The sequence below is a fragment of the Lipotes vexillifer genome, unplaced genomic scaffold, assembly GCF_000442215.2.
Source record: "Lipotes vexillifer unplaced genomic scaffold, Lipotes_vexillifer_v1.1 scaffold1235, whole genome shotgun sequence".
NCBI lineage: Eukaryota > Metazoa > Chordata > Mammalia > Artiodactyla > Lipotidae > Lipotes > Lipotes vexillifer.
In genome coordinates this window covers 547,070-562,296 of record NW_006775530.1, presented here as the reverse complement: position 1 = coordinate 562,296, position 15,227 = coordinate 547,070, and the positions used below count along the sequence as shown (strand labels likewise).

Sequence of the window (15,227 nt, the reverse complement as noted above, 5' to 3'; positions counted from 1 at the left end):
GGGGCAATGACCTAGCTTCCTCAAGCTTGTTTCCTCCTGGGTGAAATGGAATGATGATGTATTTCCTGCCTCATTGTAAGGATTCGGTTAGATAATGTGTGCATAGCACAGTATCTGTAATAAGTGCTCATTAACTCTCAGCTATTATCTTTATACTATTTTTTTTTTTTACCTACATGATTTGCAAAGGGTGAAAAAAACATAGTACTCAGTGCTATGCAGTGTTTGGTGAAATGGATATATTCCTATAGTGCTGGTAGGTGTCTACATGGGTTTAGAAAGGAACTGAGCAGTTTTAAGAACTTTGAAAAATGTTCATATCCTTTGGAAGAATACTCAGAAATGCATGCAGATACTATATACATTTGTGGTCATTTTCCCCGAGCCAGAAGTTGGAAGCAATCTATTCAACAGTGAAAGAATAGTTACCTAAATTATGGTGTATGCTTGTAATGGGCTTATGTTGCAGCTTTTTTTTTTTTTACATCTTTATTGGGGTATAATTGCTTTACAATGGTGTGTTAGTTTCTGCTTTATAACAGAGTGAGTCAGTTATACATATATATATGTTCCCATATCTCTTCCCTCTTTGTCGCAGCTTTTTAAATGAATTTTGGGGGGAGAGGAATTTTTAAAGAATTGGAGACATAAAAGATGAAAGTCTAGAAAGTCTGTATTTACCAACATCTTAATGATAATTATCCCAGTGTTTTCGGGTTAGGAGTGATTTTTTTTCTTATGCTTCTTTTCTTATGCTCTTTTGATATCCTCACATTAAAAAAGAAGTCTTTTTAGAATGAGGAAAAGGCGAAATTTCTTTTTTAAAAGAAACAACAAAAAAAGAGGGAGAACATCTGCCACAGGGGGGCAGCTGGGAGCCCTCTGACTCATCCTTGACTTCTGTCTTTCCTGTCTAGTGGTGTCAGCAAAGCCCAAGGTGCATAGTCGTCAACCTCGAATTAACTCGTTTGTGGAAGTGGCAGTGGATGGACTCCCCAGTGAGACCAAGAAGACTGGGAAGCGAATTGGGAGCTCCGAGCTTCTCTGGAACGAGATCATCATTTTGTAAGAGAAAACCCCTTCTATCCGAATTCAGCCCCCCGGAGGAATAGAGGAAGGGGTTGTGGGAGATCCAGGTTTCCTGTAGCAGCCTCTAGTCCTTCTGCCTTTGGTACCTGAGGCACCTTCTCTTCAGGTGTTTCTACATCATCGAGCTCACAGAGTGTTCATTGTTAGCTAGATGGTTACAGGGTCAGCTCTTGGGGGGGAAAGGGTATATGTGAGTGTCTTCCTCTTTGGGGTTCCCCCCACCTTCAAGATGTCAGCAGTGTAGTTTCTCTGTTTTCTTCTAAGTTACAGGAGTGACTGATCTGCTTGGATATGATGAATCAAGTATTTGTTTTCCAGGAATGTCACGGCCCAGAGTCATTTAGATTTGAAGGTCTGGAGCTGCCACACCTTGAGAAATGAACTGCTAGGCACCGCCTCTGTCAACCTCTCCAATGTCCTGAAGAACAATGGGGGCAAAAGTATGTACAAGGAAGGGGCACCTGACGTCATTCATTTGTGGGGGTGGGGAAAAGAATGTGAAGGCGTGGATGTCTCTCACATGGTGGATAAACCTGGTGATGCAGTTTCCTCCAGGACCAGAGGCTGCAGTTACTGTACTTCCCGTGGATGTGGTCCGTGGAGTTCTAGGAAGGCTGAGAGCTACTCTCTCTGCCTCTATTGCGGAACTCAGCCCCTTGGTCCAGGGCCCCTAGTGGTGGGATGCACTGATGTCTCCCCCTTGATCCTTCCTCAGGGATGCATACTTTCCCTCTGCCCCTCTTTTCCTGACGCTGATGTGTGACTTGTAAAATCAGACTGTCAAATGCCTCCAGCCTAAATCATTACTTTCCTAGTCTGATCCCTCAAACACAACAAAGGAGCTTCGTCTGTGGGTGGGTGTGTACATGTGTGCCTGCCTGTCTGCGTGGAATGGTGTTACAAATGGTGCCCTGTGCTTAGAAGGCGCTCGATAAACATTTCCTGGTTGTTGGAATGCAGTGGAAGCTCTATCATGATTATTCAGCATGCCTCGGCTGCACGGAAATCTAAATCCTCACGTCTGTTTATTGCTGTTTGTGGTCAGTGGAGTAACCCATGGCTGAGGTATCTGGATCCTCCCTCATAAAGCCTCTATTCAGAGCAGTACCAGATGTGGCGAGGGAATGCCACAGAAAGAAAGGCTCCTTCTTTTCTTGATGTGTGCTGTCTAGCAAATATTTTCTGAACGTGGATTTAGTTTAAGAGAGATGTGTGGGTGGGGAGCCCTGAGTCCCAGGGAGAGTGCTGCTTGATTCAAGAGTCTTTCCTTTCTGAGCCTGTCCTTTCTGATGGGCCTCTTGAGTGGGGTGTGAGGCTCCCCCAGTCTTTTTCTTTCTGCTGGGCACACACTGATGTGGTGAACCCACTCTGGACTCGGGACTCATCTGAAATGAGGATCTGCCTCTATTCTAATTCTGCAGGGAACACCCCGCTGCTCTGTCTTCTGAGTCGGTCTTTATTTTTCCAAATGCTAGCCTGCCTTTTATAATTTGATTCTCAAGGAGGATTATATTTACTATGTCATTTGGAAATAGACTTGTGGGCATTCTCACATTAGGATCAGCAAGCGACATGAGTGTCCTTTTCTCTCCTTTTTCATTTGTCCAGTTGGCATACTTTTGCTTTCAATTACAAAAGTAATTGTTGAAAAATTGGGAATCACACAAAAAGCACACAGACACACAAAGAAAATAAAATTCTTCTGGAAGCACAGTACCTAGTGATAATTATTGTTAACATCTTGATATATGCCTTTCTGAGCTTTTTTTCCCTGTGTGCAGTGTATTAATATTTAAGACATCAGTGAAACAAAATTGAGATCATACATGAACTTATTATTTTGCAACATGCATTTTTCTCTTTAAAATGTATTACTATATCTTTATTTTTAATTGTGATTAAAAAAAACACATAATGTAAAACTTACTGTCTTAACCATTTTTAAATGTACAGTTCAGTGGCATTAAGTACATTGACAGGATTCTGCAGCCATCACCTCCATCCGTCTCCAGGACTTTTTCATCTTGCTAAACGCAAACTCTGTACCCATTAAACAGTAACTCCCTCCCTTCTCTCAACCCACACCATTCAACTCTCTGTCCCTATGAATCTGCTTACTCTAGGTACTGCATGTGAGTGGCATCATCCAGTATTTACCCTTTTGTGTCTGGCTTCTTTCACTCAGCATAATGTCCTTAAGCCTCTTTCACGTGGTACATATCAGAATCACCTTTTCTTTCTTTCTTTTTAAATTTTATTTTATTTTATTTTGGCCACACTGCACGGCTTGTGGGATCTTAGTTACCTGACCAGGGATTGAACCCGGGCCCTCGGCAGGGAAAGCACGGAGTCCTAAATGCTGGGCCACCAGGGAATTCTCAGAATCACCTTTTAAAAAATATTTATTTATTTATTTATGGCTGCATTGGGTCTTTGTTGCGGTGCACGAGCTTCTCATTGTGGTGGCTTCTCTTGTTGCAGAGCATCGGCTCTAGGCGCGCAGGCTTCAGTAGTTGCAGCACGCGGGCTCAGTAGTTGTGGCTCGTGGGTTCTAGAGTGCAGGCTCAGTAGTTGTGGCGCACGGGCTTAGTTGCTCTGCGGCATGTGGGATCTTCCCAGACCAGGGCTCGAACCCGTGTCCCCTGCCTTGGCAGGTGGATTCTTAACCACTGCGCCACCAGGGAAGTCCCCTGAATCACCTTTTTAATGCCGAATAATATTCCATTGTATGCTGCATTTTGTTGATCCATTCATCCATCCAAGGACACTTGGGTTGCTTCTACTTTTTGCCTGTAGTGAACAGTGCTGTTGTGAACATGGGTGTCCAAATATCTCTTCAAGTCCCTGCTTTCAATTCTTTTGGATATATATTCAGAAGTAGAATAGCTGCATCACATGGTAATTCTATTTTAATTTTTTGAGGAACCGCCATACTATTTTCCATAGCTGTTGTACCATAAAATATTTAATTGTTCCTCAGACGTCAGTTTTTGATGACTGTCCGATAGTCTTATCAGATGGCTGTGTGAAAATTTAAGGTTGAAAATTTGGGTAGTTTTCAGTATTTCACAGTCACAAATAATGCTGTTTTGATAAACGTATAGGTTTACAAATCTTTGTACCAATTGTTAAAAATATGTATTAAATTATTGATCATAGACTTGCTGGATTTAAACATTTTTCAAGGTTTTGGACACATTGCCACATTACCCTCCAGAAAAGTTCTACCCATTTATCCTTCCATCAGCAGTAGCTGAGATGGCTGGTTTCTATTGCACTTTGGCATTTATTGGATTTATTTGTAAAAAAAAAAAAATATATATATATATATATATATATATTTTTTTTTTTTTTAAGCCTATTTTATAATTAACATTTTGCCAGATTTGCTTCATCTGTTTCTTTTTGGTTGCAGTATTTAAAGTAAATTACAGGTGTTTCAACCTTTTATCCTAGATTCTTCAGCATGCATCTCATTAAAAAAGGACTTTTTTTATATAATTACTGTACCATTATCACACCTGGCAATATTTACACGAATTCCTCATTATCACCTAATACCCAGTTCATATTCGATTTCACCATCTGTCTCAAAGTGTTGTTTTACAGTTGGTTTGCCCTAACCTGGATTTGGGCATCGTCCCCTCATTGCATTTGGTGGTTATGTCTTTGAAGTCCCCCCGCCTCCACTCCACCTTTTTTAAAGCTGTAATTTACCGAAGGAGACTGAATTTTTTTTTTTTTTCTGGTACGCGGGCCTCTCACTGTTGTGGCCTCTCCCGTTGCGGAGCACAGGCTCCGGACTCGCAGGCTCAGCGGCCATGGCTCACCGGCCCAGCCGCTCCACAGCATGTGGGATCTTCCCGGACCGGGGCATGAACCCGCGTCCCCTGCATCGGCAGGCGGACTCTCAACCACTGCGCCATCAGGGAAGCCCTGAATGTTTTTAAAGTGTGTTTATTGCCTTATTAATGTCCTTTGCTCATTTTTATACTGAAATGTGCATTTTTCTCTTTTGGTTTTGAGAGCTCTTTATATGTTAAGGCTGTTATTCTTTGTCTTGTAATTTGTGTTTTCCCAGTTTTTCATTTGCATTTTAATTTTTCAGGCTTTTTTTTTTTCTTTTTTCCATACAGATGTTTTAAACTTTGTGTAGTCAAGTCTGTTACCTTTTATATTTTCAGCCTTTTCTTTTATGTTTTGGAAGGCTTTCCTTTATTCTGAGATCAGGTAAATGATCACCTCTATTTTCCCCTAGTTCATTGTGATTTTATTTTTTTAATTTAATTCTTCATCCAAATGAATTTATTTTTGTGTACAGTGTGAGCAGGGATCTAATTTAATTTTTCCTAAATAGTTAACCGATTACTTTAGCGCTACTTATTAAATAACCTATCTATATCCCCAGTGATCTGAGTTGCTACCTTAAGCATATATTAAAAACATATGTATATTTGGGCCTGTTTGGGGACTTTCCATTCATTGTTGTTTTTTATCAGCTTTTCAAATCACTCTGTCTTAGCTAGTATTAACATTATGTTATGTTTTTAATATCTGACAGTTCAAGTTTCTCTTCTTTTCAAAATCTTCCTGCCTCTTTTCTTTGCATGGATAACACCATCACATGAATTTTAAATTATTTTGTCAGGTTCTCCCCTCTTCCTATTCTCCTACCCCCAATCCCTTGAGATTTTTGTTGGAATCTATCATATGTAAAGTTTCTTTATGGAGAATTTTCATACCAGGAACATGGAATGTCTCTAAATTCACTCAAATCATTTTGAAGTTACCTTCAGATAGTTTCTTTTAGTTTTTAAAGAAGGTTTGCTATTATTTTCAGTGGGATCTTTTTCTATTATGTCTTCTAACTTAGTGTTGTTGGTATATGACTATTAGTTTCTGTATTTTCTTTTATATAATCAGTCACTTGCTGAATTCTTAGTATAGGTTTTCAACAGTTTCTTTTGGATTTTCTTGGTAGACGTTTATGTGGTTTCTGAGATCGAAAATTTTGATCATCTTAGGAGATAATTTTACTTCTTTTTCTTTGTTAGTTGCTTTGTATACAACTTCCTGTTTTAGTGGTGGTGGAGTGGGCATTCTCCCCTAATAACCAAGCTTATAGTGACTTCTTTAGGTGTCAGGTTGGGTATTAGTTGGTAACCTGTCTTCTTGGTTTACTAATCATTGTTGTCTTTTTTAAAAAAATCAGCATAAGGGTTGAATTTTGAGCAAATAGTTTTTATTTTATCCTTTAAAAAATATTCATTTATTTATTTATTTGGCTGCGTCGGGTCTTAGTTGTGGCACGCGAGATCTTTTAGTTGCAGCATGCAGCAAATAGCTTTTAAGCAACCATTGGGATAATTATATGTTTCTCCTTTCAATGTATTATATTAATTTCCTTGTAGTAACAACCTTAGAATTTCTAGAATATACCTAATTGCTCATGGTAGATTATTCCTTGAAAATTCTTTTAGAATTACATGTTCATATTTTATTTGGGGGTTTTCCATCTAATTCATAAGTGACATTTGTTTGTAGTTTTGTACTATTTTTGTCAGCTTTGGAATCAAGGCTAGGCTAATTTTATAAAGTAAATTGAAGTGCTTTCCAACTTTGGGAATAGACTCTATAACATGGGAATTATCTGTTCCATGAATGCAGGAAAGAGCTCACCCATAAAACCAACTAGGTCTGGCAGCTTTCTCTGAAATAATTCTTTGATGACTTTTTCAGTTCTTTCCCCATAATGATTGGTTTGTTCAGCTTTTCTGATTTATCTTGTGTCAATTTTGTTAATTCATATATTCTGAGAAAACTGTTTCATGAGATGTTCAGATTATTAATATAAAGATTTGAGATAGCATTCTCATTTTTAAAAATGTTTCTAATTTTTCTCACTTAAAAATGAGTGAGAATAAAACAAAAATAAACATTTTTGTTTTAACTTTCGGCTTTTAATTTATTTTTCACAGGACAACTACTTGGACTTATTTATTAATTATACCATGTTTTCTAATGTTAATTTCTATTTTTAACTTTGTTAACCTTTTTCATCTGTTTGCTTTATTTATTCAATAGTCATTTATAGCTTTTTGAGTTGAAAGCTTAGTGCATTTATTTTTGTCCTGTCTTATTTAATAATAAAAAATTTTTTGCTTTAAATTTGTCTTTGATTTTTACCCCACTTGGTATTCAAAATTTTTTCTGTTAAAGAAGAGTGCACAAATCTTAAGTGAGACCGCTCAATGAATATTTACATGTGTTCACATCTGTGTAATCACCACTCAGATCAAGAGATAGAACATTACCAGAACCCCAGAAATTTCCCCATGTCCCTTGCTTGCCCTGCCCTGAGATAACAACTATTCTGAATTTTATCACTGTTGATCACTATTGATTAGTTTTGCCTATTGAATTTTGTATCAGTGAAATCAATTCATCTGTGCTTTTGCATGTAATGAGAGTTTGTTTTTTTTTACTGGGGTATCGTATCCTATTGTATGAATATACCACAATTTATTTGTCTCATCTCCTGTTGGTAGACACTTGGGTTAGTTCCAGTTTTTAGCCATCATGAGCAAAGCTGCTGTGAGCATTCTTATACAAGTATTTTGGAAGACACAGACATACACTTCTGTTAAATCTGTCTATGTGTCTATCTCTATCTATCTTGGGGACTTGTTTCATAGGGTGGATGTATGTTTAGCTTTAGTAGAGACTGTCTGGTGGGGAGCCAATTTGCCATCCCCTACATTTTGCTGTGTTCTGCTCCTTTTTTGTAATTGCTCTTGTGATTTTCTCTTTGAGCCCAGAGTGATTCAGAAGGATGTTTCCTATGGCTCCCAGGGGCTGTGTTGCTTGTGGCAGTGGCTGCAGCTTCTACTGCTCTTGCTGACACCAGCCTTAGCACTTTGAGTGTGTGGCTGGGTTTAGCAGTGAGGCACATCAGATCCGAATCTGATGGAAAATTTGGGCAGTGGGCTGCTTTTTCTTAGAAAAACAAATCTAGGATGACAATACAGATAATATTCTGGCTGTGTTTCCTAAAGCCCTCTGTATAGAGCAAGGCTGTTTCTGATGATTGCAAATCTGTCATGTAGAGAAGTGGTTACGAACATGTGGACCCTGGAGTCGGACTTCCGGGGTTTGAATCCTGATTCCACCAGCTTTGTACATCAGACACTTAACTTCTCAGTGCTTCTGTTTCCTTGTCTGTAAAATATTGTTTTGAGATTAAGTGAGCTAACAACAGTATGTGACACATGTTCGTACTATAGTAGTAGTGGTAGTAGTAATGGTAGTTATTATTCTGTCTCCTCTGATACTTTCCTTCCCAAAGATTGGGAGGTACAAATCCCAGAGATGGACAGCAGAGACCCAGTTTCCTGATATGGGACCTCCTTGCCTAAATGGGAGGCAGCCCTGAGGTTGTTCCAAGAGAGAATTCTAAGACTGGACAAATGCAAAAGCTTTGCGGGTGTGGAGTGGGGAGGCCATTATTAACAGGGGACATTTTTCAGCAGCACAGTCTTGGAGCCTGCTGGACGGGGAATGTTTCCAGAGTGGTGTCTAAGTATGAATATGGTTTCGTAGGGTAGTGCGTTACAGTAGGTGAGGTGACTCCTCTCACTGTGGCCGGGTCTTCCTGAAACCACTTTTCCTGGGAAAGGGAGTGATGGGTAGCGGTTGCCCCACCTGGTGTTTTTCTGCTCCATGGGACATAATTCATTCTTTCATTTGCTCCCTTGTTTTCCCCTGGGTGGACTTGGAGGTTGACTGAGAGACCCAGCTGATGTTTCCTGCCTCCCCCTTGCCGAGGGATGCTGCAGTGGAGGGTTTTACTCAAGTCCAGCAGTTACGTAATGGTCAGCCTTGGCTGACTCTGCAGGGACGTTGACCTGGCTGTGGCTGTGGCTGCACAGAGGACTTGACCAAAAGTCCTGGTTTGGCTCTTAAGGATGGTTCTAGTCATCTCTGTGTGGAAGCCAGCTTTTGAGTTTAACTATTGCTTTTTTAAAAATTTTTTTGGGGGACTTCCCTGGTGGTCCAGTGGTAAAGAATCTGCCTTCCAATGCAGGGAACAGGGGTTTGATCTCTGATCGGGGAGCTACGATCCCGCATGGTGCGGGGCAACTAAGCCCACGCGCCACTACTACTGAGGCTGCACACCACAACTAGAGGGCCTGCATGCTGCAAACTACAGAGGCCATGCACCACAACTAGAGAGAGAAAACCCACATGCCACAACTAAAGACAAGCCTGCGAGCTGCAACAAAAAATCCCGCATGCCGCAATGAAGATCCTGTGTACTGCACCTAAGACCCAATGCAGCCAAAAAATAAAGAATAAATAAATACAATAAAATAAAAATTAAAAAATCTTAAAAAAATGTTAAGTCCCCGAAGCAAGAACCAATGCTTTAAAAAAATTAAAAAAGAAAAGTAATAATAAAATTTATTTTTAAAAAAATCGAATACCAATTTAAAATTTATTTATTTATTTATCTATCTATCTATCTATCTATCTATTTATTTATTTATTTGTCTGCGCCGGGTCTTAGTTGCAGCACGTGGGATCTTCGTTGCTGCCTGCAAAATCTTTAGTTGCAGCGTGCAACTCTTAGTTGCTGTAGGTGGGATCTAGTTCCCTGACCAGGGATCGAACCCCGGCCCCGTCCATTGGGAGCGCGGAGTCTTAGCCACTGGGCCACCAGGGAAGTACCCTGAATACCGATTTTTTTTTTTTTTTTTGCTGTACGCGGGCCTCTCACCGTTGTGGCCTCTCCCGCTGCGGAGCACAGGCTCCGGACGCGCAGGCTCAGCGGCCACGGCTCACGGGCCCAGCCCCTCCGCGGCCTGTGGGATCTTCCCGGACCGGGGCACGAACCCGTGTCCCCTGGATCGGCAGGTGGACTCCCAACCATGGCGCCACCAGGGAAGCCCTGAATACCGATTTTTAAAAACCTTTTTATTAGGGGAATTTTCAAACATAATCCCCATCCCCCAGTTGTCACCAGCATATGTTTCATCTGTACCCGCCCACTGGATGATCTTCATTTCTTTCTAGCTTGGTAGCAGATAGGAGCTGAGACCCACTTTTCTCTTGTAGCTCTCCTCTCTGGTAGTTGGACTCATCAACACTGCAGACCCTGGCACTACCAGATTGTCTTGCTTTCAAGGAGGAAAATATGGCTTGAAGTAGATAAAAAAAAAAAATCCAGACTTCTTTATTTTAAAATAATTTCAAATTCAGAGACAAGTTACAAGGCTAGGACAAAGAACTCCCCTATACTCTTCATCCATGTGGTGATATTTTGATACATTTGCCTTAACATTGTCTGTATGTCTGTATATGCATGTATGATGATTTGCTGAATCATTTTAAATTATAAATCTTATACATCTTTGCCCCTGAATATTTAAACGTGTATTTCTTAAGAAGGATATTTTCTTGCCTAACCACTATAAATGAACCTAATCAAGAAATCTAACATTTTTACAGTATTGTTATATAATTCGTATTTTCTAATTGTTGCAAAAATGCACTTCAGGTGATTTCCAGGATCCCATGCAAGACTGTGCATTACATTTGGTTGTCCCTAAGTCTGGGGTCAGTTCCTCAGCCTATTTTTGTCTTTGATGACTCTGTCATTGTTAAAGAGTTCAGGCTGTCTTTTTGTAGAATCTCCTCAGTTTGGATTCAGAGTACTACACATTTTTGGCAGGAGCATTCCAGAAGCGATGTTGCGTCCTTCTCAGTGGGTCAGATCAGGGGGCACACAACTCAGCTTGTTTCATTATTGATGATGTGAACTTTGACCATTGGGTTAGGGTTGTGTCTGCCAGGTTCTCCACTGTAAAATGACTATTTTCTCTTTATAACTAAGAAGTTTTTTATGGGGAGATACCATACTTTGAGACTATGTAAATATCTGTTCATCACACCTTCACCTACTAGTATTTGCATTCATTAATGATTTTTGTCTGAATCAGTTAATATTCTGATGGTCGCAAATTTTTTTCCCAATTTAGTCATTCCTTATACATTTATTAGTTGGCATACTGCTGCAAGGAAGAGCTTTTCTTTTTCCTTTACGTAGGTATGTATTATCAGTCTCAACTCATGGATTCTTATTTTATGCATGGCTTATAATTTATTACTGCCATTATTTTGATGCTCAAATTATCCCTGGTTTGGCCAGTGGGTGCCTCTTCAAGCTTGCTCCTGTATCCTTTTTTTTTGTTTGTTTGTTTTTTGCGGTACGCAGGTCTCTCACTGTTGTGGCCTCTTCCACCGCGGAGCACAGGCTCCAGACGCGCAGGCTCAATGGCCATGGCTCATGGGCCCAGCCGCTCCGCGGCATGTGGGATCCTCCCGGACCGGGGCACGAACCCGCGTCCCCTGCATCGGCAGGTGGACTCCCAACCACTGCGTCACCAGGGAACCCCTCCTGTATCCTTTTGACATGTCCCCATCATATATTTTTTTCCAAACATCATCCAACATAGATAGAATTTGCTATGTGATAAAGGTGGCATTTAAAATCAGTAAAGAAAGGTGAACAAATTGGGACCATTGGTTAACCCAGTGGTTTTCAAAGTATGGTGTCCAGATCAGCAGCATAGGCGTCACCTGGAAACATATTAGAAACATAAATTCTCAGGCCCTCTCCCAGTCCCACAGAATCAGAAAACCTGGAGATGGGGCCCAGCAATGTGTGTTTTAACAAATGCTCCAGGGCATTCTGATGCCGGTTCAAGTCTTAGAACCACTGAGTTACCACTTGGGAAAAAATACTGTTAGATACCTTCCTTACACTAACACTTGTGCTGGTTTTCTTTATTTAGTTTTTAAACGTTTAACCCTTTAATCAATCTGGAGTTTTTTTTGGTGTATGGTGTAGGCTAAGGATCTAGTTGTATTTTTTCCTTATGGGTTTTACGGTGTCACTGTTTTCACTGGAGGGAGTGCCAGTATCAGTTTGGACATACCTCTTCTCACTGCTTTTTTTTTTTTTTAATTTTTATTTTTTTGGCTGCGTTGGGTCTTAGTTGCAGCATGCGGGATCTTCATTGAGGCATGCGAGATCTTTCGTTGTGGCGCACTGTCTCTTTGTTGCCGCACTCGGGCTTCTCTCTAGTTGTGGCGCGCAGGGGTCCAGAACATGTGGGCTCTGTAGTTTGTGGCACGCGGGCTCTCTTGTTGAGGTGCGCAAGCTCTGGCGTGCAGGCTTAGTTGCCCTGCGGAATGTGGGATCTTAGTTCCCCAACCAGGGATTGAACCTGTGTCCCCTGCATTGGAAGGTGGATTCTTTACCACTGGACCACCAAGGAAATCCCCTCACTGCTCTTTTTCTTCAAAACTTTCTTGGCTGTTGAGCCTTCATTTTTCCTGAAAGACTTTATGTGTATACACACACACATAAATATCTATTCTGTGTCTGTATATTCAAGGTGATGAATTTATGCTGAAATCTCCAATTCTAATTCAAACTCACAGAGTTCTTCCTAACTTTCCTCCTTTCCACACAAGAACCCTGGCTGTCACCATCATCCACATATTTACTCATTTCTATATGTACAGGAGGCGGTTAGAGAATTGCTGTACCCAGACCACTGTGAAAAATGAAGTGCCTTCGAAAAGCTTTTTGCTTATGCTCTTCGTTTTCTATGCGTGTCTGTTTTCTTTCCCCATGTGTGTCTCCCAGATTAAAAAAAAAAAAAAAAAAAAGAGAGAGGGAGAAAAAGCAAACAGCTCCCTATTTATTTAAAAATCTTATAAGCAGAGGGTTGTTACTGCACTTTATGTTCCAAGAACAGATAGGCCAGTCACGAGGGCTGCACCACCTCCCTCCCTCTTCCATGAGGATGGAGTGTTCTGGTGGGTGGGCCATGCATCTCAAGGAGGCAGGCCTGACAGACAGTGCATGCATTTATTTTAAAGTAAACACCACACTGTTTTTCCAGTTTCTCAACTGAAAGAGAAATAAACCACTGATCCTTGGAACCTGAGTCAGAGGGAGAAGAGAGAAACTTTTAAAAAATTGCTCCTAAGTTAAAAACAATTTTAAATTTAAGTTTGAGAAATTATTCACTGTTTCTTCAGATGAGGAGGAGGCGGACAAGAGACAAAAGTGAAAGGAAGGATGTGACAGTCCTGTAAGCTGGTAGGGAGCTATTATTTAGGGCATAGCTACAAACTCCAGTGCCTTGATTAGGCCCGATGGAAGAATGGCCAAACCAGTTCTGCATAGCCAAGTAGTTACTTTTATGAACCTGGTAAACCACTAAGACCTAGTTATTTCAGTCTCATGGAATACTCACAGAAGATTTCTGAGAAATTCTCTCTTGCTCCCCAAATTGAAAATAGTATAATTGTATCTCTGGGATGTGCCCCCCCACCCCCCATACCACAATCCGCAGATGCTCAAGTCCTTTATATAAAATAGCGTAGTATTTGCATATTACCTATGTACATACCCCGTATACTTTAAATTATCTCTAGATTACCTATAATACCCAATAAGTGCTTTGTAAATAGTTGCTGGAGCACAGCAAGTTCAAAGTTTGCTTTTGGGAATTTTTTTTTCCCCTGAATATTTTTGATCCACACTTGGTTGTATCTGAGAATATGGAGCATGTGGGTATGTGGTGGGGGAGGCTGACTATTAATATTTTTTCTGATAATAAAAGGAACGTATGCTCCTAAAACTGAAAATGTTACTGTTATTTTTCTGATTATTATTGTTGTTTTATGCTTATTGAAAAAAAAGACAAAGAACATTGTGAGTGCTAAGTATGTACCAGGCATTATTCTGAATTCTTGATCTCTATCTATCTATCTATGTCTATATCTATTCTTTCCATTTAATCCTCCTGCATACCTGTAATGTAGGTTGTACTGCCATCCCCTTTAATGAGGAAATAGGCAGATGTTATGTAACTTGCCCAAGATCACATAGTAGGTGGTGGCAGAGTTGGGATTTAACCCAGGCCTTTTTGGTCTCAGAGCCTTTGCCTGCAACCTCTGCAAATACTGCCTTCCAAAGAAGGAGAAGGTTAAAAATCACTGGAAATTCTTTTTTTTCCCCCCACAGAGCTAGCAAATCTTGTTCTGTATGAACTCCATAACAACATATTACACAGGCTCTTTTTTTTTTTGGCGGTACGCTGGCCTCTCACTGTTGTGGCCTCTCCTGTTGCAGAGCACAGGCTCCGGACGCGCAGGCTCAGCGGCCATGGCTCACGGGCCTAGCCGCTCCGCGGCACGTGGGATCTTCCCGGACCCAGGCACGAACCCGTGTCCCCTGGATCGGCAGGCGGACTCTCAACCACTGGGCCACCAGGGAAGCCCCTGTTTGCATTTTTTAAAGACAATTTTTGAGAGCAATTTTAGGGTTCACAGCAAAATTGAGAAGGTACATGGAAATTTTTTTATTCAGAGCTAACCCGGTTAATATTTTGTTATATATCCACTCAGCTTTTTGGGGTATGTCAATCATATATATATGTGTGTGTGTGTGAGTGTCTAACTTTTTTCCCAAACTGGGAACTCACTCTACATATTGCTTTATAACTTGCTTTTTTTCCACCCAGTTTTTCTACCTCAATGAAACTAGATCCTTTTAATGGTTACAACAGCATTTTTTGGGTATGAATGCACTATAGTTTAACCGATCTTTTATTGTTGGCCGTTTCTGCGTCTTTACTACTACAAGCAAGACTTTTCAGTAAATTCTTGTAATGATATCTTTGTTCTCCTGTCCTTTTTTTCCCTTAGGGTAGTAAATTCCTAGGCATGCATTGCTGGGTCAAAAGGCAGGCACGCTGCAAGTTCTGTGATATCTGTGGCCTGGGTCTGCTGCAAAGACTGGACCCGTTTACACAACCCACCGTGTGTGTGCACGTGTACTTGTTTCCCTTCCCCCAGTGGTGCTGGGCATTGCCAGTCTTTTAACCTCCGCCAGTCTGTTAGGCTGTGACAGTGATTTCTCTTTGTTATTTTAATTTGCATCTCTTTTCTTTTCTCCTCTCCCTTTCCTTCTTGAGGAACTCCTGGGTAAACTTTTGTCCTTGCTGCCTTGCTGCAAATGCTGTACCAGGTCTCCGGTCACCTCCGTGTGACTCCATCCA

At 40.8% G+C, this 15,227-nt stretch overlaps 1 protein-coding gene across 1 annotated transcript in view; it reads left to right on the top strand.

The window, feature by feature from the left end:
* The window catches only part of WWP2 (WW domain containing E3 ubiquitin protein ligase 2), a 144,825-nt gene that overhangs the window by 27,362 nt on the left and 102,236 nt on the right, over positions 1-15,227 (top strand). Inside the window, exons 3-4 of the mRNA XM_007449918.1 lie at positions 918-1,065; positions 1,408-1,529. Coding sequence (XP_007449980.1) covers positions 918-1,065; positions 1,408-1,529 — 270 coding nt within the window. The remainder of the gene's footprint in view (positions 1-917; positions 1,066-1,407; positions 1,530-15,227) is intronic.